Consider the following 22,208-nt stretch of genomic DNA (forward strand, 5'->3'; position numbering starts at 1 on the left):
GAATAGAGTGAACTGTTATTGGCTCTTTGGCAGTGTAAACTTTATTGGGGTGTAAGCTTCATGAGAACAACCAAAAACTTCTCACCGGTCATTGTTGTATCCTGAGAATATAGCTCCGTGGCTGGCATATGGTAGATGTCCCAAAAATGTTTAATGAAAGAATGTGCTCACATGTGGGAGAAAGGAAGCATTAGGATATTTTTGGAATCTTCCTGAATCCTCACATAAATATAGATGGAGGGGTAGATTGACAACAAAACTACAACCAAGGGAAAGGTTTAAAGCAACACTCAGCATAGATTTTTATTATTTTTATTATTATTTCTTACAGCTCTGGAGGCTCGAAGTCCGAGATCAGGGTATCAGGATGGTTGGGTTCTGGGTCACAGGCTGCCAGCTTTCCATTGTATCCTCACATGGCAGAGAACAGAGACAGAAAGAAAACTCTCCTAGGATTCTCATGAGGGCACGGAGCCCATTCAGGAGGGCCCTACCCCTATGACCTCGTTGGATCCTAATTCCCTCCCAAAGGTCCCACCTCCTAGTACCATGCAGATGAGGAGGAGTAGGGCTTCAACATAGGAGTTTTGGGCGGGGTACAAGTATTCAGTCCGTACCAGCCCACCAGTAATCACTGACTAGTACCCATTGCTGTTCCCATCACATAAGAGCCAAACAAAAGACTGTGCAGCTCCTGGTGAAACAACGCGGTGCCATTTACCGTCTCACCAAAGGGATAACACCTGAGTCTGATTAAGCCTCTGCACCCAGCTGCCAATTTGCCGCTGAACAAAGGAATGTTGAAAATCATCGTGAATTTGCAGTCATCAAAATCCAGAATGTGGCCCACTGCTGATTAAATGGCCTGGTTCTTGTAAAAAGCGAAAAGCAGGAAAAGAAAGGAAAAAGGGGGGCTGGAGGATAATCCTACATAATAAAAGAAATGTAAAAGACATCCTTTTTTAAAATTAGACATGTCTAAAGAAGCACACTTGAATAAAAGCCTCGAGGAGTGCAAAGAAGGAATTGCTGCCTATTAGTGTTGGAGCTCCAGGGCTCTAATGGCAATGGGGAACATGGTAAAGCCTTTGGATATGAGTGGAAAATTAATTCATCTTATAATTCACTAAGTTGTGTGTTTGCTTTCTGTGGTTTTCTATACATCGTGTTTTATTTTACAATAAAAAGGGGAGAAAAACTATTTCCCAGGAGTTTGGGCAAAGAGAGCACAAAAAGCCTAGAAAGTTCTAGTGATGTGGAATACATGGTGCGGATCATTCACTGCTGACGCAGTATGTACGCTTGTGGACACTGACCGTGTATGTCTGCTTTAGATTCTGGCTGTTGTCTCCAGCCCAGCTTCTTCAGTAAATTTCATGTCCCCTGGCATAGACAAAGGATGGAAAAATCAGTTGAGCATGCATACTAATTCCTGTGCTTGACGCTGTGTTTGGGTGATATTTTACACTAGCAAAAAGTTGACCGAGCAGCTACTCTGGGCTGGGGCCCGGACATAGGTATTTAAAACAAAAAGAGGGACTGGCACGGTTTCTGCATGCAGAGGGCATAAAATACAGTTGCAACAGGAGATTTTTGTTTTCCCCCATTTCATATAAGTTAAATTGCATTGGCGTGTTCCTGAGTCTCAACATGGAACCTCTCGACTTCCCTGAACTTCAAAAAAAAAAAAATACTGGGGATAAAGGTCCTTGAGTTTATTTTAACCTAAGAAGTCCAAGGGCAGAATGAATTTGTGCCCCGATGATGCTGAACAAGTCTTCAGTGGACAATCAAATCGTCTCTCTCTCTCTTTTTCTGTTTCATTCTTTTGTGTTTTGCTTTTGAATAATAATAGTTCAAAGCATGATGCTTGTTATTTCTCAATAAAAAGCAATATTATCCTTTTGCAATACAAATATTGAACCTGATATAATGCTATGTGTCAATATACCTCAATTTTAAAAATTGAAGAGAAGTATTTCCTTGTACTAAGTAATAAGAGTGTAAGGGTGAATTAAGTTTATTCAGCAATTAATAATACATTTCTTAAGATTCTGGGTTGGCTCTCTGTCTACGTCTTCATTTTCACAGCAAGACTCTGAAGCAGTTGCTGTAAATCACTCCCACTTTGTAGATGTCAAAAGAGAAGTTCCAGTGGTTGTGATTTGCCTGAGTACGTCCCCCAAATTAGGTGGTTGGGATGAGGTTTGAGCCAACATTTCTGCCTCCGGGTCCCATGTTCGTCCTTCCAAACAGATCACTAAGGGGCCAGTTCGATTCCAGGATTCTTGTCTTGTGTTTACACCAGAGGTTGTTCACCTTTTAAAATTCTAGATCCTATTAACATGCTAAAGGAAGGAGAGCTCTCTTATTCCTTCTCATCAGCTTTTTCTCTAGGGAAGGGATGAGGATTTCGTAAACTAACTCTTTTCCTTTGAGTTGGTTTCTTAAACTTTAACTTCCTTTGATCTCTGAGCTTTAGACTTATTAGTGATGAAGGTGAACTCAACAGGAGTTTCCAGAGACCACCATCTATGGCAGTTTTCCAGTTCACCGTTCAACCCCATGAAACTAAATCTCTCAGGGCAAGTGCAACAAAAAATGGCATTAAACAGAGGTGAAAATAAGGAAATGATTCAAAAGAACAGCCGATTTAGCAAGCCTTCTTCCCCTGTTTTATTTCCCTCAGTGCCAACAATTCGCCATGAACCAGGTCCTTGCATCCATTCATCTCGCGCACCCCTGGAGAGCGGACAGGGTTAAATTATTTACAGAGAGAACTTTGGCCTTTACTTGATGCTAAGGACAAACAATCAGTGATGCAAATACCATAAGCAGGGAACCCGTGAGCTACACGTGTGCTAATTACTCAAGTATTTCCTACAGCGGCAGGCGTCAACGTGCATACTGGGCATTGTTTGGGAACACTTGAATTTGGGGATGATTCTAGTCCTCCCTTTTCTAAAACCCCTTACTCTCTCAAATAATCTTTATTCATTTCCTCCAGCCAGTTAATGGAAGCTATCAAAATATAGGCCCAGGCAGAATAGTAGGCAAAGCAGGAGGAAGGGGAGAAGGAGATGAGAAGAAGAAAGATGGTCTCCAACTCAACCCCATTGCTGGTGGCTCCTTCTACACGGGCGAATTCCTGTGCACAGGGATTTGGGTGCCTTTTGCCTTAGTGCGTCTCAAACTAAAGTCCACCATTCACCCACTTCTTCAGGCTCTGAATTGTTGCGAATTCGTATCAGAAGCAGAGAGGGTGCGTTTCCATTCCAACTCTCCAGCTCTCATCCACTTCCTCTTCTTCCTTCCTGTCAGCTCACGCTATGGTAAAATTACCCCATGACTCAAAACAACGGTATCCTTAGGAAATTCTGGTCTGAGTGTGGGGTTTTTCTTCTCAGAATTCAGTGAATTTAACTTGAGTAAGAAAGTTTTTTGAAAATAAATATAAAAGTGGGAACTTAACAGTGTAAAACTGGAAATGCTGAGGCTAGAAGTAGCCGGTGACAACAGCTTTCCACTAATACCCGTGTGCCTGAATGACCGTGGTTCTTCACGCGGCTCCAAGGGCATTACAAGGCTCTACAAGGATCAGCCCATTGTGTGGCTGGAAAGTTCACTCATGAGCTCTGCTTTCTCAGTGGGACCTTCTGAATCCTCAGAGGACAATGTACACATTGTAGTACACTTTGTTCTACAATAAATTGTAGAACAGAATAATCTCAATTCTGTGTGCGTGTGTGTGTGTGTGTGTGTGTGTGTGTGTGTGAGGTTTTATTGTTCACACTCAAGGGAATGTAAAATCAGTCTTCTAGAAAAAAAAAATCCTCAGAGCTAATGACCATGGGTAACCATGCTGACAATCAGTTGTCACGAGTGATTTCAAGTTCCAGGAGAGTTCTAATGTTAATCTAGGATTTTTGACTCATATCAAATGTGGAGAACTTCAAATTATGAGTGAGTGTAATCTCTTTATTATCCTAGAACTGAGAAGATTTTTAGATTTTATGTGAGCTTATACATGGATTTGACATAAAGGGTGCTAGGCCAACCTCTGTCTTGCACTTCCCTCTTTGGTGGACCAGTGAATAATGGAACAGGGATGATAAAATAATCTTGATCATGAAAAACAAAGTCAGAGATATTGGTTATTATGACGCATGGAAAGATAAAGGCAAAGATACGGGCACAGATAATCCATTAACTGTGTCCATTCAGATTATCCATGTGGACTACAAAACCAGGGTTGTTTCTAGGAATTGTCAGGAGTTACAAAGATGACCATAGTTACGGACCTTACCACGAATCCCCACCAGCAAGATTAACTGCAGGAGTCCGCTCAGAATTATGCCATGAGAATTCTTTTGCTTCCATAATTCTTGAGTCATACTTAAGTAATTATGTGTGAAGTTCTTAAGTGGAGAACCATTGTATTTTTGTCAGCAAATACCTAATTGCAGAAGAACACTTACTTCAGTGGCCATGGCAGAGAAAAGAAAGAATTCTGCCCAAGAACACTGAGAGAAATCTTCCGAAAATCTATTCCAGAAACGGAACATGGCGCCCTTCCTTAAGGAGTTCCATCAGCCTTCCTCTCTGACTTGGGCTGACACCACCGTCTGTTTGTCTGTTTATCCTAGAATGCAGTCCCAGCAGGATGTGCAACAGCGTCGAAAATTTGCAGCTGCCTTCCTGGCATTCATTTTCATCCTGGCAGCTGTGGACACTGCTGAAGCAGGGAAGAAAGAGAAGCCAGGTAAGCTGTAAGGTTATGACTACATAACCCTACATATGACTACATAACCCTACATATGACTACATAACCCTATGTATGACTACATAACCCTACGTATGACTACATAACCCTACGTATGACTACATAACCCTACGTATGACTACATAACCCTACATATGACTACATAACCCTACGTATGACTACATAACCCTACATATGACTACATAACCCTACGTATGACTACATAACCCTACGTATGACTACATAACCCTACGTATGACTACATAACCCTACGTATGACTACATAACCCTACGTATGACTACATAACCCTACGTATACACGTATGTGTATACACATACACAAGGCGAGACTGTTCATGGATTAATGTCCATCTTATCCAACTGCCTGATTTTTGTCCTCCTTCCCTCCTTCCTTCTTTCCTTCTCTCTTCCTTCCCTCCCCGTCTCCCTCCCCTTGTTCTTTCTTTAGAGGAACCTAAGTGACATCCCCCGTCCCCACTCTGCCATAGGTCCTAAAATATAGCTGATGGTTATTAACATAGTGACCGTATTGCAGCTCTCATGTACGGGATGCTGATGGGCAAGCAGGTGTCTTACGTTGAGTCTCTTCCTCAAAAAAGAGCCCTGCAGGGCATTTTTGCTTTATCTCATATGAACAAAGGGGGAAACTGAAGCTCAGAGCGATACAGCATCTCTCTCTGTCACTCCCAGCGTCATTCGCGGTAGGCTGTGCAGCTGGCTGGCTGTCTGTGTCTGTGAGGCACCACATTCAGCTTATGGCCTTCCAGCTCTAAGAGAAGGGAACATTGACTTGCAATGAAAGGTTAATCTGACAACCCTTACTTCTAAAAGAGTCTTGCCTTATCTTTCATGTTTCACTGGTTTTGAACATCTTTACCAGAAGCGTTTGCTTCTAAAAGGAGATGTCATTAGAGCCTTCGTACAGTCCCTAGCCCCTGGGGGTACACTAATATGAGTTCTGTCTCCTTCCGTTCACCTTCTCCCTTCTCGTGATCATTCACCAGTCGATCACTTGGCTAACATGGGTCAGGGTGCTACGGTTCACTGGACAGTGAAGGCAGAGGTCAAAAGCGCAGACCCCGCGATTCTGGTGCCCTGGAGTGAACTTTGTTGTAGGAATCAGAGTTTCCCAGAGGTGAACTCTTGTTCCTTTCTTCTTTCCAGAAAAAAAAGTGAAGAAGTCCGACTGTGGGGCGTGGCAGTGGAGTGTGTGCGTGCCCACCAGTGGGGACTGTGGCCTGGGCACCCGGGAGGGCACCCGGACCGGAGCCGAGTGCAAGCAAACCATGAAGACCCAGAGATGTAAGATCCCCTGCAACTGGAAAAAGCAGTTTGGAGGTAAGCCCCACCACTACTGTCCTGTCGATTTAGTCTTCCACTCCGGGATAACGCTTGCATTCTTCCACCTGCCCTCTTGGAGCCTGGCTACCATGTATTTTAAATATGTTGATTTTATCAGATCGCAAATAACCAGATACCTGGCCTTACCCCCCAGGTTTCTCAACTTTGGTGCTACTCCCATTTGGGACCATGATGTGTCTGTCGGGGAGGGCACTGTAGGATATCGAGCAGCGTCTCTGGCTTCTCTCCACTGGTTTCCAGTAGCACTCCCACCCCCCATCAACTGTGACACCTACAAATGTCTCCAGATATTGCCAGATGATCCTTGGGGTCAAAATAGTCCTAGATTGAGAACCACTGTCCTACCGATCGGGACATAAAACATACCCTTGATTCCTCCTGAGTGTGCCTTGACCGATCTTCTCTCCTCTCTCTCCTTCTCTAGTTCTCATTCCTTTTTTCTTCCTCCCCACTTCTCTTCTTTATTCTCCTCTTCCTTCTCCAGACATCTTTCTGGGGCTTTCAGACCCTCCTCTTTTGGTCTTTCCCCACCATCCATCTGGTTCATAGATTTGCTTATCAAATCTAGCCAGGCTGCTTACGGTCAGTTTCCACAGACTTTACTCTCGCTAATTATTGTCATTTTCCTGCTGGCCTCCTCTGCCTTTTTGGGAAGGAGTCCTTCAACACCGCCCACTTTGAAACCCACTACTGAACACCCAGATTACCTGTCTTTTCCACATTCCAGACTTTTTGTCTTTCTTGGCCTTGGTGGTATGCAGTGCCCCAAACGTTCTCACTCTTGGCAGAAATGTATTCTGACCTATAAGACAGTAAAGAAGGACAATGAATATACACACTGTATCTTTCTCATTCTCTATAGCCTCTGGGGTACTTTTTGTGAATGCTGGTAAGTTCTATAGCACATGGTGAAATTCAGATACATTTGGTCTTAAATTGTATATGGGTTCCCTAAAGACCCACCTACAAAAAGTTTTTAAAAGTGTATCTTAGGGGCGCCTGGGTGGCTCAGTGGGTTAAAGCCTCTGCCTTCAGCTCAGGTCGTGATCTCAGGGTCCGGGGATCGAGCCCCGCATCCGGCTCTCTGCTCAGCAGGGAGCCTGCCTCCCTCTCTCTCTCTGCCTGCCTCTCTGCCTACTTGTGCTCTCTGTCTGTCAAATAAATAAATAAAATATTTTTTAAAAAAAAGTGTATCTTAAAGAATGAATGCCTAGAATATATAAGGAACTCACAAAACTAAGAATCCAGTTAGACAGTGAGTAAAAGACCTGGACAAATATTTTACCATAGATGAGATACAGGTGACAGACAAACACTTGAAAGATGTTGAACATCTCTCTCTTCCGCGCTAGGGAAACGGGAGTGAAAACCAGTGATGTCACCGTATACCACATACCTATCAGAAGAGCTAAAATGACCAATAAGACCAAATGCTAGAGAGGAGGTAGAGAAACTAGGCCCCTCATACCTTGCTGATGGAAATGTAAAATGGTATAGCCACATTAGAAAGGAGAATGGCAGGTTTTATTGTTGTTGTTGTTGTTTTTAATAAGAATAAATATGTTTACCATACAACACAGTGGTTTCACTCCTGGCCATTTATCCTAGAGAAATGAAAACTTACATTCCTCTCAAAATTTGTGCACAAATAGTAGATAGCTTAAAATGACAAAAACTATAGAGATGGAGAAGAGATGAGTGATTGCCAGGGCTTAAGGAGATGGGAAGGGAGGAAGGTACCTAGGCAAAGGCTATGACAGGATTAACCCAAGGGACTGTAGTGTTGGAACTCTTCTGCCTGTTAACGTGTAGATGTTCTACACATTGTAGATATGTTCGCTCACATCTACAGACCTGACCGCGTCAGAGAGAACTGAGTGTGCATGCGTACACACAAATGAGTGCGTGTGAAATGGGCAGAACTTGCATGACTTCTGCGGGATGTATCCCTGTTCATTTCCTGGTTGTGCTCGGGAATTCTGGTTATGCAACATAATCACAATCGAGGGGAGACAGGGTGACGGCTATAGGGTCTCTCCAAATTACTTCTTTCAACCGCGTGGGACTCTACAATGATCCCACTACAAAAAGGTAAAAACAAAAGTGTGTCTACGTTTATGGCACTTCGAGAGAACTCAAAAGATTTCTCTTTGGTCCTACCCTGCCTTTAGCGGAGTGCAAATACCAGTTCCAGGCCTGGGGAGAATGCGACCTGAATACCGCCTTGAAGACCAGAACTGGAAGTCTGAAGCGAGCCCTCCACAACGCGGACTGCCAGAAGACAGTCACCATCTCCAAGCCCTGTGGCAAGCTGACTAAGCCCAAACCTCAAGGTAGGTTCCTGTCATTGCGCCGCAGTTTTCACGTGCGTGTGTTGATGGACTCACATGGGATTTTCAGGTAAGGAAACTCAAATTTTCTGGAAGGAAACCTTAGGTGAATCTCCTCAAGAAAAAGATTGAACAAGCCCAGTATGTTGAACATCACACCAGGGCTTTTCAGCAGGCAATTGACAGTCCAGATTAGAGTCCTCTGCACAGATGGGGCGTGGGGGCGGGGATTGGAACAGCCTCCTCGCGCAAATAAACAACTTAGCAGAATAAGCCAATTAAGACAGTTGCTGTGTGGTGACTGTATATTCCAAGCCCTAAACTGGGACTGCATCCTGACAAGTATGAACAAATTCATGAAGACCATGAGGCAGAAAATCTAAAATCAGGTCTCTCCTAGATTATCCAACAAACATGGTTTTCGTGAAGTCAGCCACCTTGTTTCACCTTTTTCTCATCTCCACTGCAAAAATTGATAGGTCCTATATTTCCTTCACTTTTCAGCCTCTCTCTCTCTCTCTCTCTCTCTCTTTTTTTAAGTTCGCTTTTTACCAAGTACATTCATCATGAAATTTTCAAATTATGTAGAGCTATCTTTCTATTTATTCCCAGAAAGTTACATTCTGATCTCATGCCAGAGAAAGGGAACCAAAAACAAATATCATGGCTATGGTTTCGTAGAAATAGGATCCCAGCTGAGGGAAGACAAGGAGGTATTACACCCTTATTTCATGGGTGTCATGGGCTGAACGCTGTACCTTCCCCTCCTCCCCCATTCAGATGTTCAAGGTCTAACCCTCAGTACCTTAGAATGTGACTGTGTTCGGAGATAAAGCTTTTAAAGAGGTCATTAAAGTGGAGTGAAGTCACATGAGTGGGCCCCAGTCCAATCTGACTGGCAGGCGAAGAAAGGAGACTAGGACACAGGTACATGCGGAGGGAAGACCGTGTGAAGACAGCGAGAAGATGGCCGTCTACGAGCCAAGGGGACACACCTCAGAATAAATCAGCTGCTGACAGTTGGTCTTAAACTTCTAGCCTCTAGAACTCTGAGAAAATGCATTTCTCTTGTTGAAGCCAGTCACTCTGTGGTACAGGGTAAGGCAGCTCTTGCAAATAATACAGCAGGTCTCAGAGAACTCTAAAATACCTCCCTGGTTTGTGCTCATTATTTGCACTCTAAAACTTATACTGGCCAGATTAAATATAAGGAGAAACTCAGAAGAACTGACATGAAGCCCACAGGAAATGAAAATAGGGGAAAAAAAAAAAAACCCTCCAGAAATCAGGAGGATTGGCTGGCTTGCGACTGATCATCAGAAAGGTCTAACGTCACAGACCTAGCGCTTCCGTCTCTGGTGGAGTGGGCATGGTTGCCCCCAGTGGTAGGGTGGCCAGACGCAGGCCAGATCTGCCGACGGCACATCTAGGATTCAGGCTGCCCTTTCCAGGTTATGGAAATGTGCCTGTTCCAGTGTGTGTTTGGAAGGTATGAAGTGGGGCTCGGGCCAGTATATGAGTGTGTGTGCCCCCTTTATAAGTATTCCTTGTCTGGAAACAACTGCACAGATCTAATGAAAATTAGCAGCCATGTCTATCCAGTGACACGTTTCCAAAACTGGAAGAACTCAGTTTTCAAATTAATTTATTTTTAAGGCAATCAGAGAATCAAAATATTCAGCATAAATTGAACATGGAAAAGAAAAGGAATGAAAGAAATCCCCGTGCTCGACCATCGTGGTTCTCAACCTGGGCTGCACATTAGAACTTCCTATGAGAACCTCTAAAAATCCCAGTTTCCAGGCCATAACCCAGACCACCTATCTCAGCCTCAGTATCTTTGAAAATTAAGATGTTCCTTAAAAGCTTTCAGTATCAGCCGGAATCAAGAATTACTATGTTAGTAGGAAAGTCACAGAGACCACACACACTCACACGTGCATACTCGCGTGCATGTACACACATGTCCACAGTCCATTCTGGTTCTCTCCGGTGGGTGAGAGAAACTGCAGCCTAATGAATGAAGAGGAAAGAATGAGAGAGGGACGAGGCAGTGGGTGGTGGTGGGGCTGGGTGGATACAGAAATCATTGCAAAGTTTGGAATAAATAGAACAAAGTGGGGACATGATTCAGAGAGACCCCTCAGGATACTTGGTGAAGACAGTAAGTGAGGACTTCTTTGGACTTGGACCTGTGGATAATTGACCTTTTTACATTTTTCTCATCTGATCATATGTAATGAAGGTTGTAAGTTCGGCTCAGGATTTCACCTTGAAAAATGGCGGTTAGAAATATTTCAGGTAGATAAACATTCTGTCCTTTGTTGCTATATCAAAAATGAAGGTATATAATGAATTAAACATGGGATTAGCCTGAGCGAGTTCTGTATTTCACAGCACTAGGTAAAGCCCACCACGGTGTGCAAAGGTGACTCCCAAATGGAAGACACTTTCTAGAGCGTGAGCTCTTCTTTTTTTAAATTTTAATTCCAGTGTAGTTAACATACAGAGTTATATTAGTTTCTGGAAAATAATCTCGTGATTTAGCAATTCTGTATATGTCTCGGTACTCATCACGACAAGTGTACTCTTAATCCCCTCCCCCCATTCCTCCCTCCTCTCCCCTCTGATAACCAGTTTGTTTTCTATAGTCAAGAGTCTGTTTCTTGGTTTGCCTCTTTTTCTTCCCTTTGTTTTGTTTCTTAAATTGCACATATGGGTGAAACCCTATGGTATTTGTCTTTCTCTGACTTACTTTGCTTAGCATTGTACTCTATATCCATGTGCATCCTTGCAAATGGCAAGATTTCATTCTTTTTTATAGCTGAATAATATTCCGTTGTGTATCTATACCACATCTTCCTCCACTCATCAATCGATGGACACTTGGGCTGCTTCCACAATTTGGCTATTGTAAATCAGGCTGCAGTCAACATACTGTACCTGTCCTTTCGAATGAGTGTTTTTGTATTTTGGGGTAATTACCTGGTAGTGCAATTACTGAATCTTAGGGTAGTTCTGCTTTTAACTTTTTGAGGAAACTCCATACTCTTTTCCTGAGTGGCTGTCCCAGTTTGCATTCCCACCGACGGTGTGTGAGGGCTCCTTTTTTCCCACATTGTTACCAACACTACTTGTTTCTTGTGGTTTCGATTTTAACCATTCTGTCAGGTGTGAAGTGATACCTCATTGTGATTTTTGATTTGCATTTCCTGATGGTGAGTGATGTTGGCCATCTTTTCATGTGTCTGTTGGCCATCTGGATATCCTCTTTGGAGAAATGTCTGTTCATGTCTTCTCATTTTTTATGGATAATTTGGGTTTTTGGCACTCAGTTGTATAAGTTCTTTATATATTTGGATACTAACCCTTCATGGGATATGTCGTTTAAAAATTTCTTCCATCATTCAGTAAGTTGTTTTAGTTTCATTGATTCCCTGACTGTGCAGAATCTTTTTATCTTGATGAAGTCCCAGTAGTTCATTTTCACTTTTGTTTTCGTTGCCTCAGGAGACACATCTAGAAAAATGTTATGTCAGAGAAATTACTGCCTGTACTCTAGAACATTATTTCTAAAACTGTTCTAGAAGACATCTACCAGAGTATAAGTTTCAGGAGGGCAGGGACCTGACTTGTGCTGTTCGCTACTGTATCCCTTTTGCTTAGAACAAGGAGTAGCCCATAGTAGGTGCTGAATAAGCTAAAAGAAGAAAGGTTGCACACATGAAATTTATCATAGACTGGTGGAAGCTGTGGTAAAGAAGTCATTTAAGTAATATTTTCATACAGTTATGCAATTACAAATTATTTTTTCCCTTTCTTCAGGAAAGAATAATTCATCAGGGCTTCCTGCTACTTTAACTGAGGAAAGAGGGAGGGAACCCACTAATTTTGAGTTGGGCACTATGATATGATAGGCACTCGTCATTTCAGCTGCAAAGCAACTCTGTGCATGAAATTGTATTTATCTTACTTTATATTTGAGAAATCACGGGCCAGAGAGGGTAAGCAACTTGTCTAATGCTTCACAGCTTATAAGTGGTGATTCAGATTCGAGGTCAGACAGACACCAAAGACCATGCTTCCTCTGAGTATTGTACACCCATGAAACTTCGGCCATGTTAGATAAATCTCGATGTCTAGAATCGTTCAATAGTAGAGCTTCTGGGGACCTTGCCTGTCATCTGATTTAACCCTGGGGGAACAGATGAGGACAGAGAACGTCAGTGATTCATCTAAATCCATCCTGTTGCTGAGGAGCAGAATCCGTTCCGGCCTTTCTTCTCTTTCAGCGCCATTTTCTGCCCTTTTATCCCAGTCCCTCAGCTCATGCCCAGAAAGTACCTTTTCCCCTCCATCGTTACCTTCTCATCAAACACATCATCAGGTTCTGGTCTTTTTTCTGCCCTTAAAAAAAAAAAAAGTTTGTTTTATACACCTTTTCAGTTTGATTTCTGTCCTCTTTCGTTTTGGAAAATGGCAGTGGCTTGATAGGCAAATGATGGGACGTTCGGTGTGGAGAACACGCTCTTTAAATTTTAGAGTGGAAGATAAAGATGTTGGTTAGGCTGTGACTACCCGGCATTAAATTGAGAAAAAGCTGGAGAATATCACTGTGACTCGATTCCTAATAAGGCCAAAAATTTAAAAGACTTGCGTGGGGGACAGAGGGCACTTTCTATCCCGAGTTGGCACCGAAACTCTGGGAAATGACTAACTATCCCCTTATTTTAGTTAAAAATCACCTTAAAACTCACGACACTCCAGTCCATTGGGTAGAAATGGTTCATATCCTGTGGTTATGTCAATATTGCAGAAGCTCCACACTCTAGCCTTGGTACAATTTCATCGACACTAGATATCAAGTTGGAAACTCTTAGTAAAGATTCTCCTCTTTTGAAATCCCACTTAATCCGGGAAGAGGTTTTCATCCTCTCCTTCCATATTATATACCCAGAAGAAGAGAGAATATTGATATTCATACGCAGATGTAAGAACTGAAAGGTGCATAACTAGAATATAGCTTTCCTGGCGATGGGGACAGGGTTGCTCTGGAGAGGTCAGTGACTGAAGGATTGTAACGAATTTGCTTCGTTGCTGCCAGAATCCACCAGGGATATATTGGCGAGCAAATGTGTTGGACACTGGAGATTATAATTTCTTAGGAAAAGAGATGGAGAGTATTAATTACAGTTATTAATTAGGAATTAATTAAGAAAATCCTGTATCTGTCCAGGTTTTTAGTCGCAGCAAGGTCTACTCTAGCTAGTTAAGCAGAAAGGGATTATTCGGGGGGAATTCTGTAGCTCACAGACTCTCCAGAAGGGCCAGAAGACTTGAGTTGGATCTGGGAGAATTGCAGCAGAAAGCAACAGATCCAAGAGAAATGTCTAATCATGCCAAAAGTGACTGATGGAGCAGAAACCCTGCTGCTAAAATTACCCACAGTTCAGCACATATGCTAAGAATTGAATGCCATACCTTTCCCCTCGAAACCAGATACCTTTGCCTCCCTTCTTGCCAAAATACCCAATTTCCCCAAATGTGGCCCTTTTTTTCTGGTTGCTGACTTCTACCCCTGAGACTCAAAGTGTACCTGCTTGCTGGGAATGAGGTCATCTATAAAATTCCGCTGCAAGAGACTCTGGGAAAATGTGTCTTTAACTTTCAGAACTCTCCCTGTAAATCAGAGGAGCAGGTGAGTGTGTCTTGAATTGGTATTTAGTGAGCGACTGGCAGGGGAGTGTGCGGGAGTGCTGGAATGTATGGAAGCCCTCATCGGACCTAACCCTCCCTCCTTTTGCCTAGATGAGGCATTGATGACATTGCTCGGAGAAGTTGCCAAGAGTAATGTCCTATCAGACAGTTCCCCCACTGCAGAGTGAGGGAGGGCTCTCGTTATTGGAACCACCAGTAGTTTTTTTTTTGTTGACTCATTTCGGTCTTTTCAGTTTGGAGGGGAGAAAAGGTGAGGATAATTGAGCTGTGGACAAGTGAAGAAAGTGGGAACCAGAGCCACTCTGCCAACAGCGCTACGTAAATGACCAGAGCACAGAACCCTTCAGAGGGCGAGGAACAGGTCTCTAAGCCACTGTGTCTCTCAGTGGTCCTCTTGGAGGATGGGCTCACTGCAGAATGAGAAGGTAGGCAAGCTAAGTGGAGCTGGCAAGATCCCCCCCCCCCCCCCCCCCCGCCCGTGGGAGCAGGTGCAGCGCAGTGAAGCAGGCTTCTGGTGGTTACCACTGGAGGGCAGAGTCTGAGCTGAGGCTGGATTGGAGCTCACACAGAAGGCCTTTGTACAAGCTGAGAGTTTCCTAGGGACTACAGAAGATGTGGCCTAATGATCATTCTAGAACATTCTAGAATCTTAAGTTATGATTGAAATGGAAATTATTAGTTGTTACTGTTTAAACAAGATACATAACATTTGTATCAGCCTCCAGATTTGCCTGGGACAGGAAGAGGAGGGAACACAAGAATGTGTCTCTGTGCACAGGTGGGCCAGGGAACCAGGGTAATCTCCCTCCCTGCCCCCCACCCGCACCGTCCTGTCCACCCGTTCGTACTCTGCTGTCGCCAGATCCTTGCTACATTTTCCCCTGCTCGCGAAAACCCCAATTCCTTTTACTTCTTCCCAGCTATTTCTCAATGTTTGACCGTCTTGCTCTTTTTTTGGACAGTTGCCTAGCCCTCTCTTAGGTTTGACAGTTCATCCTTAAAGATCAAAAGGACAGCCACTGTTTCAGTGCAAGACCCAGCTGTGTGCAGGACATGGCACTGGGCAGCTGATTATAAATGAGAAAGGGGGTCAGTAAAGTGATGTTCCCAGCGTTCTCAGTTCTCTCCTGCTCAAGAGTTTTTTTTCGTTGCTTCTTTTAAAGATAAAAGTTGCCAACATTTCTTTCTAGACTCTGAGCTCTGCCTTTAGCTCATTGCCCTTAACAATGAGCGTGCAGATGCGTTTTTCTAGGCTGAGAGACTCTCCACGGTGTGGACAGGGGCAGCGGGCAGCCTGGGACGGGCTCCCCTTCTCCCCGAGACCCCGCAGGTTTGTGGTTGCTGCCCTTGTATCTGACCAGAAAGAGAAGCCTGGGGACTCAGGCAGGAATTTTGTCCTTCTTGATCAGAGGGAAGCCCTTGCTCTGTTTGGTCTTAAGGTTTGATTTGGTTTTTATTCTGCTGTGGAAATTGTCTTTCAACATCTGTATTTTAGTTCCCATTCATGACGCTCTAGCTGAAGTGAGGGGTCTAGTTCTTATTAGCTTATTAGTGTAACAGTTTTGTCTTCTGTAAGCTAAAGTCTACAGTGACTACCTCACCATTGTCAGGATGGAGTGACTGTAAAAATGCTTGACAAACATGCAGTATACTTAAAACTATTTCCTTCCTTCCAAATGAAAATCTTGAGGTGGGGGTGTTTCCCTCAGTACCATTTTAGGCTAAAGAACTACGGCGATTACAACAGGAGTCATTACAATTAATATTTATTGGGAGACTTGTGTGTTTGGAGGACATTTTAGCATAGTCTGCACTGTGTTCTTGGAGAATCACAAAAGCGCTGTGAAACGGTTGCTATCATCATTCCTAACTTTACATCCGAGGACACTGACTCAGAGAAGTCAGACGCTTAGCGTGAGGCTGTACAGCTGATAATACAGGTATCTTGGTTTCTTACACAAGAAAGAATGAACTTCAGACCCAGCCCTAAATTCCCTTTTCTGTCGCAGCTTTCTATCAGCAGCGGAGTCAGACCCGGACTCCTCGGCAGGACAGGTGACTCCGGCGTCCCCCAACTGACGTATCACCTGACCCTTGCTCCCGGCATTGCCCACGTGCTCTGCCCCAGCCCCGCCACAGCCCGGAGAGGGCTGGCGGCATGGCCATGCATGCTTACACACCCGCTTCTCTGCACCCGTGGGTCTAGAATCCTGGCCCCTGTTCTCCTTCTAGACATCATGCATTTCGTTCTGTGAAATGCAGCTTGTCCGATTGGCAAGCGCTTACCACGTGGGCCCTGTGCTAGAGTTGGTGCCGGATCAGCTACAGCCCTGCGTGGACCCACAGAGCGGTGGGAGCAGCAGAGAGACCTCCCATGCGCCGCGGAGAAGGGCAGGTCCTCTGGCACGGTCTCCAATTTATTCATTTATTTAGAAAATCTGTGAAGAGCCTGCAGTGGAACGGGCAGTTTGGCAGGTGCTGGGGATACGAAGCAACTTTCCTTCCCTCTTACTGCTCTGTTCTAGTCGGGGGCATTGTTAGGGGGGTGGGGTAGATAATAGTGACAAAAACAAGAGCTAAAAGGACAACCCCATATTGAAGGAAGCGCTCTTGGAAAAGGCCGTTGGGGGAGAGGAGGGCGGCGAGGGGAGAGAGAGAAATCAGGGCAAGCTTCTCTGAGAGTAAGTCGGGAACTTGGTCTTGAACACAGAGCAGGAGCTAGCCCTGCTGGTTGTTCAGTCAAACAAGGACCAGTTCAAAGTCCCTAAGGCCCAACAGACTTTGTTTTGTTCCAGGACTAGAGATCAGTGCTACAACTCGCTGGGCTTCCCTTCCCAGGCAGTAGGTCCTGCCTTTGTGCAGGACCGGCTGCTCTGATAAGACATTCATTCGTTCCTCCTCCGTAGTGAGTGCGTCTTTGCCTCTCGCAAGCCTGAACTTCATTCCTCTTTGTAGTCCCTAGTCCACAAGAGGATGTCAATGAACAGCACTGACTGGAATGAATGAACCCACCTGTCCATCGGTACATCAGTGAAGACCCCTCCCCATCGTCCTGTCTGGCTCACTAGCGCACATCATTCATTCCCCGGCTCCAGACGGACAATCCCTGCTTGGGCAGCTTTGGCTCACCTGGAGTACGAGTCATCCAGCTGTATTACTCCCAGCCTTGTGAAAGGATTTTTGTCCTCATCTCCCTTGGTAAACCCGGCGCTCAGAAGCTCATTCGCTGTGCACAGGCGACAGCTATGTTATGATTCGTGTAAAGGAAGGCTGCGCATGATACAATGTTCACATGGGAGGGTTGCTGGGGTGAGGACCTGCTGCTTTTGCATTTCTCCCCGGTGACTTCTTCCCAACTGAGCATTTGTGCTTTGAGTTTTCGGTTGTCGCTTGCATCGTCATTTCTGAGCCACATACAGGTGGTTCCTGTTGAGTATTTTTGAAGCCACTGGCATCTCACTAAGTTGTGAGTGTGTATCATCTCGCTTACTCCTCCCAGGAGCCCCAAGGAGTTTTGTGCAAATAGGACATGAAGTTTGCAATTTGCAGGTTACTCAGCTCAAGAGAGGGTCAGGTTTGAACTTGAACTCAGAATAGTCCTTTATCCAGAGTTCTTTTTGTCAAACCCACGCTTCCCAAACCGAATGCTCCGTATGGCGTCTCTTGGGATATTCTGAAAGAGATTAGGAATTTTGGATTATATTTCTACGATAATCCTAAATCATGACCATATGCGTGTTTGGGGTCATTGATGATTGAGCTGTGGGAGATCATTTTTGGCTCAAGCCTGTGTGTACTAAGTGCTCTAAAGCAAATAATAACCTTTAGTGCTGCATTTCTCAGGCTGGGGTCTTTTAAAGAGGGGGACACGCCTGTAGAGTAAGACAGAGCATGGTGCAACGTAGCCTGCTACCCATCGGCCTCCCAGGCCGGACACTGAGCTGGACTCAGATTGCTGCCTTGGTGTGGTGAGGGTCAGAGCGACTCCAGGGCTTCACGAGGACCTGAGGCTCTGCTGTCCTGGTAACCAGGGGCGACGCTTTGCGCGCTCTCCATGACTCCAGCCAGCTTTACCCTGATGCAAAGCCTCTGGGACCCCTCAGGGAAGTCAAAGCAGGCTGGCTGTTGTTCAGCAGAAAAGGCGGGGGAAAAAAGGCTGAAAGACTTTTTCTAGAGGGGTAAACAGTATTTGTAGAAGAGCTCATCAGAGATGCAAAGAGCAGAAAGCAGGTAAAAATGTTTGTGGTGTCCTACTGCTCAGGCGCGCAGGGGACGAGACCTGGAGCTGTTCCCAGTGGGCTCACCTATTCATTTGCTTTTGCAAGGTTTTCGAATCTTATTTTCATTCATAGAAAAGTGTATTCTCAGATCTTCACCCAGACGCAGAAAAGCACTACATTAAGCTGCTGTGAGGGCTTCTTTCTAAAGAGAGAGAAGTCTGAGGGCACCTCTTCAAGTCTAACCTCGGCTTCTGCTGGAGACAGAGCACTGGGTGGGGGGGTGGGGGAGCGAGAGGAAGGGGGTGGTGGGGAAATCTGGAGGACACACGTGCAGGTGCGTGAATGGGCGACTGAGGAGGGCACCCATGAAACTATTAAGGGACATCATATCCTATATTGTGTGCCACCAAAGTCACATACCCCAAATGATGTATATTTAAAATTCTGGGGGACACATGTAAGACACAGTTAACTGACATATTTTACACTTCTGTAATTAATTTTTGTACCAAGAAGAAAGTGTGAAATCTAATTCACTGGGGTACGGGTTCACTAGCTCTTGGGTGGCTTCAACAGCAGAAATCCGCCTTCTCACAGTTGTGCAGGCTGGAAGGCCAAGATTAAGGTTGCTGCAGGGTTGAGTCTTTCCAAAGGCTGTGAGGGGAGGATCTGTTCAGACCTCCTTTTTTTTTTTTTTTTTTTGGATCATAGATAGCCGCCTTGTCCCTGTGTCTTCACATAGTTTTCACTCTGTGCATGTACAGACAATGTTCAAATTCCCTCTTCTAAGGACACCAGTCTTTGGGTGAGGGTCCACCCTGATGACCTCATTTTAACTTACTTACCTATAAAAAGACCCTATCCAGGAAATTCAGATTCTGAGATATGAGGGTCAGGAACTCGATATGAGTTTCTGAGGAAAACCTAATTCAGCCTGTAGTGAGATACACAGAATCAGTTGGAACAACAACAACCCCCCATTGGGGAAGGAAATAAGAAATGATTTATGGAGCTGTACCTACTCAACGTTTAAATATTCTAGACTTCAAACTTTTCCCCTCAACATAAATCAAAATTTGACTTTCCAGTAGCACCGGTCATGTAATGTTCAACATCGGGTACAATAAGAGAAAGGGATGGTATGCTAAATGGGAACTATAATTATTGCTTCTAATAATACTCTGCATTTCTGGTTTAGGCTACCGACATATAAGATTTGATTGTATGACAGCTTTTCTCCCTGGGCCCTCCTTCTTGCAGAAACCAGCTTTTGAACATTTACATGTCGTATCAGAAATATCATCTCTTTCCTGTGTGGGGGAGGAAGTAAAGAAGGGTGAGGTCTTCAGAGTGGTGCACAGAGTGAGGGGGAGCAGATGCTTTTGCTGAACATAGGAAACCCATCGTTAGTTTCCGCCCCCATGGTTTTCTACGTCTGTGTGAGCACATGTGCACGTAGACCACTGTGCCTAACTCGAGTGCTTTACACTAACTTTGGAAGACACGAGAATGAAGGTAGAGCTTCATTCTACCTGTCACTACCGGCAGCTGTGACAACGTGTAGTGACTGGGACACCCACCGCACGTGCACGCACACACCCTAGCGTAAGTATCAGAAATGCATGCCTTCCATAGGCAGTTTCCCTTGCATTAGTTATGTTTGCCTCTCCTCAGTTTAGCTAGTATTTAAAAACAAAATTTAGCACGTGAACATTAAATTCACCCCCCCCACACACACACAGCTGTTGTTTTCCTTCTGTAACTTGTATACAGTGAGAACACCATGGATTAAAGGCCTTAGAGATGATGCCCTTCTGATCCCCTTCCTCCCTGCTCTTCCCTCCTGTGACTCAGAGGGAAAATCCACACAGATGTTCAGCTGTTCCAAACCAATGAATCAGGGGAGCTAATACAGGAGGTTACCGCAGGCCTGCTGCTGATCGTCTTCCCAGTCTCCCATACACATAGGTCAGATCAGGGAGTCACCCCAACGCACTGATGACTGCTGAATAAAGAAAGCCTGTCCTAATAAGGGTCCCTTTCACGATTGGCCGGGGAAGCCAACAGGTGTCTCCACTGCTTCTTTTAAAGAAAGGAGAATGGAGAGATGGGAGGGAAAAGCAGCTGAAAGGCTAGAGAGCCGGGTCTTGGGTGAAGGGAGGGGGTTACTCTACCACTGCTGGGTGACTTGCTTTGGCACGGAACTGACATGTTTTAGTGTCTTATTAAGCTTCCTCTGTGTGATCAATGAAATAATCCACGAAAAGTACAGTTAAATCTGTATTACTCACCAGCGTTTTCCCAGTTGAACTTTGTTTTGAGGAGATGCACTTAAATGCTGAGTCACCTCTCAGAGTAAGTGGGGGCAAGACAGAGGTTCCCCGTAGAGCCCAGACATGGTTAGCCTGGGTCCAGACAGATGCGTACTATTTTTTGTCTAGCATGCACCCTCCCGTCTACTTGACAGCAGATAGGACAGGTTAGGAGGACGGATGGCTGAGAGGGAGCGGAAGGTACTGGGCAACACAACTGACGAGTGCAAAGGAAGGTGGATGTTGAGGGAGAGAACACGTATCCGCGTGTGGGCAGCACGGAGGAGCGGTTTGGATGGATGTAGTCCATACGTAATCCTGGAAGTAAACGCACGGAGTCAACAAGAGGAAACGAAGCAAGTGGTATTCCAAAATAAGAAATCGAAGAAGAAATGACAGAATAATTGCACAGATAGTGCACTATCAGGTTGGAGAATGATTTAAGAAAAAAATGTAAAGATTATATGTTGGATTTTTCTAAATAGAAAATTCTTTCTGTGTTGTGCAACTAAATATATGCTACCCCACTTTAAACCGAAATGTTAGGAAATTTAATGAAGGAGGCTGAGCTGTCTAGTACCTGGTCGGATTCTAGGCGGATCACTGAGTTGTGTAACTCGGGATTTAAAAGCCTTATTACCAGTCTGAGGAAGAGCCAGGCGACGCAAGGGATTAGGTATTTTCAGGTACGCAGGTGCGAATTCTGAAGCCCAAGCAAGTTCCTTTAAATCGGTTCATGAAACAGTAAAAGAATGGTGGTGCGTTCCGGCCCTTTGGACATATCTACATTGTAACTGTACTCTGACAGTGGTATGATCCTCTTCCTTTGCTCAGTTCTAATGATTTCTTTAAATAAAAGTTTTATTTATTTGAGAGAGACAGAGAGCAGGAATGGGCAGGAGAGGGAGAAGTAGGCTCTGATGTGGGGCTCGAACAGGACCCTGGGCCAAAGGCAGACGCTTAACTGACTGAGCTGCCCAGGCACCCCAGTTCTCAAGATTTATTGAACAAGTCTCCAAAGGCTAGTTCCCATGGCCTCCGGCATGGCTCCCGCGGGCCTTGCACTCCTGCTCTCTGAATCTACCATGTCAGTTTCTGACTGTCCATAGCCTCCTCCTATATGAATTCTACCTGTAAGAAGGTACAGATCTCTTTTTTCTATTCAAATAAGTAGTTCCGGCCATTGGTTTAGTGACCCAAAGCTACTTCACTGAAGTCAACAACAAACAGAGTTGAACTCACGGTAGTTAAAATCCAGGCTCCACTCAACCATTTCATCCCTCAATTCCTGTTCATGCTTTCTGGGGGCATAGGCAGGCCCTCTGAAAACGAATCAAACCGAGATGTTTGCTAAGAAAATGAGATAAGCTTATTCCAGAATTCTCAACTCTTCTACTCTTGACATAACATCTCCCTGGAGTTCTCTAAAAACCTTTACATTGTTATCTTTCTTCCAAGATCCATCTCTGATTTCCTGAATCCT

The 22,208-nt window shown here is 44.6% G+C and overlaps 1 protein-coding gene across 3 annotated transcripts in view; it reads left to right on the forward strand.

The window, feature by feature from the left end:
* The window catches only part of PTN (pleiotrophin), a 102,014-nt gene that overhangs the window by 72,390 nt on the left and 7,416 nt on the right, over positions 1-22,208 (forward strand). For all 3 annotated transcript variants that reach the window (XM_046020041.1, XM_046020040.1, XM_046020038.1), the window contains exons 2-4: positions 4,647-4,762; positions 5,948-6,121; positions 8,317-8,478. In XM_046020041.1, the coding sequence (XP_045875997.1) occupies positions 4,648-4,762; positions 5,948-6,121; positions 8,317-8,478 (451 nt within the window). In that variant the 5' untranslated portion in view covers position 4,647. The remainder of the gene's footprint in view (positions 1-4,646; positions 4,763-5,947; positions 6,122-8,316; positions 8,479-22,208) is intronic.

The sequence above is a fragment of the Meles meles genome, chromosome 10 (genome assembly GCF_922984935.1).
Source record: "Meles meles chromosome 10, mMelMel3.1 paternal haplotype, whole genome shotgun sequence".
Taxonomy (NCBI): domain Eukaryota; kingdom Metazoa; phylum Chordata; class Mammalia; order Carnivora; family Mustelidae; genus Meles; species Meles meles.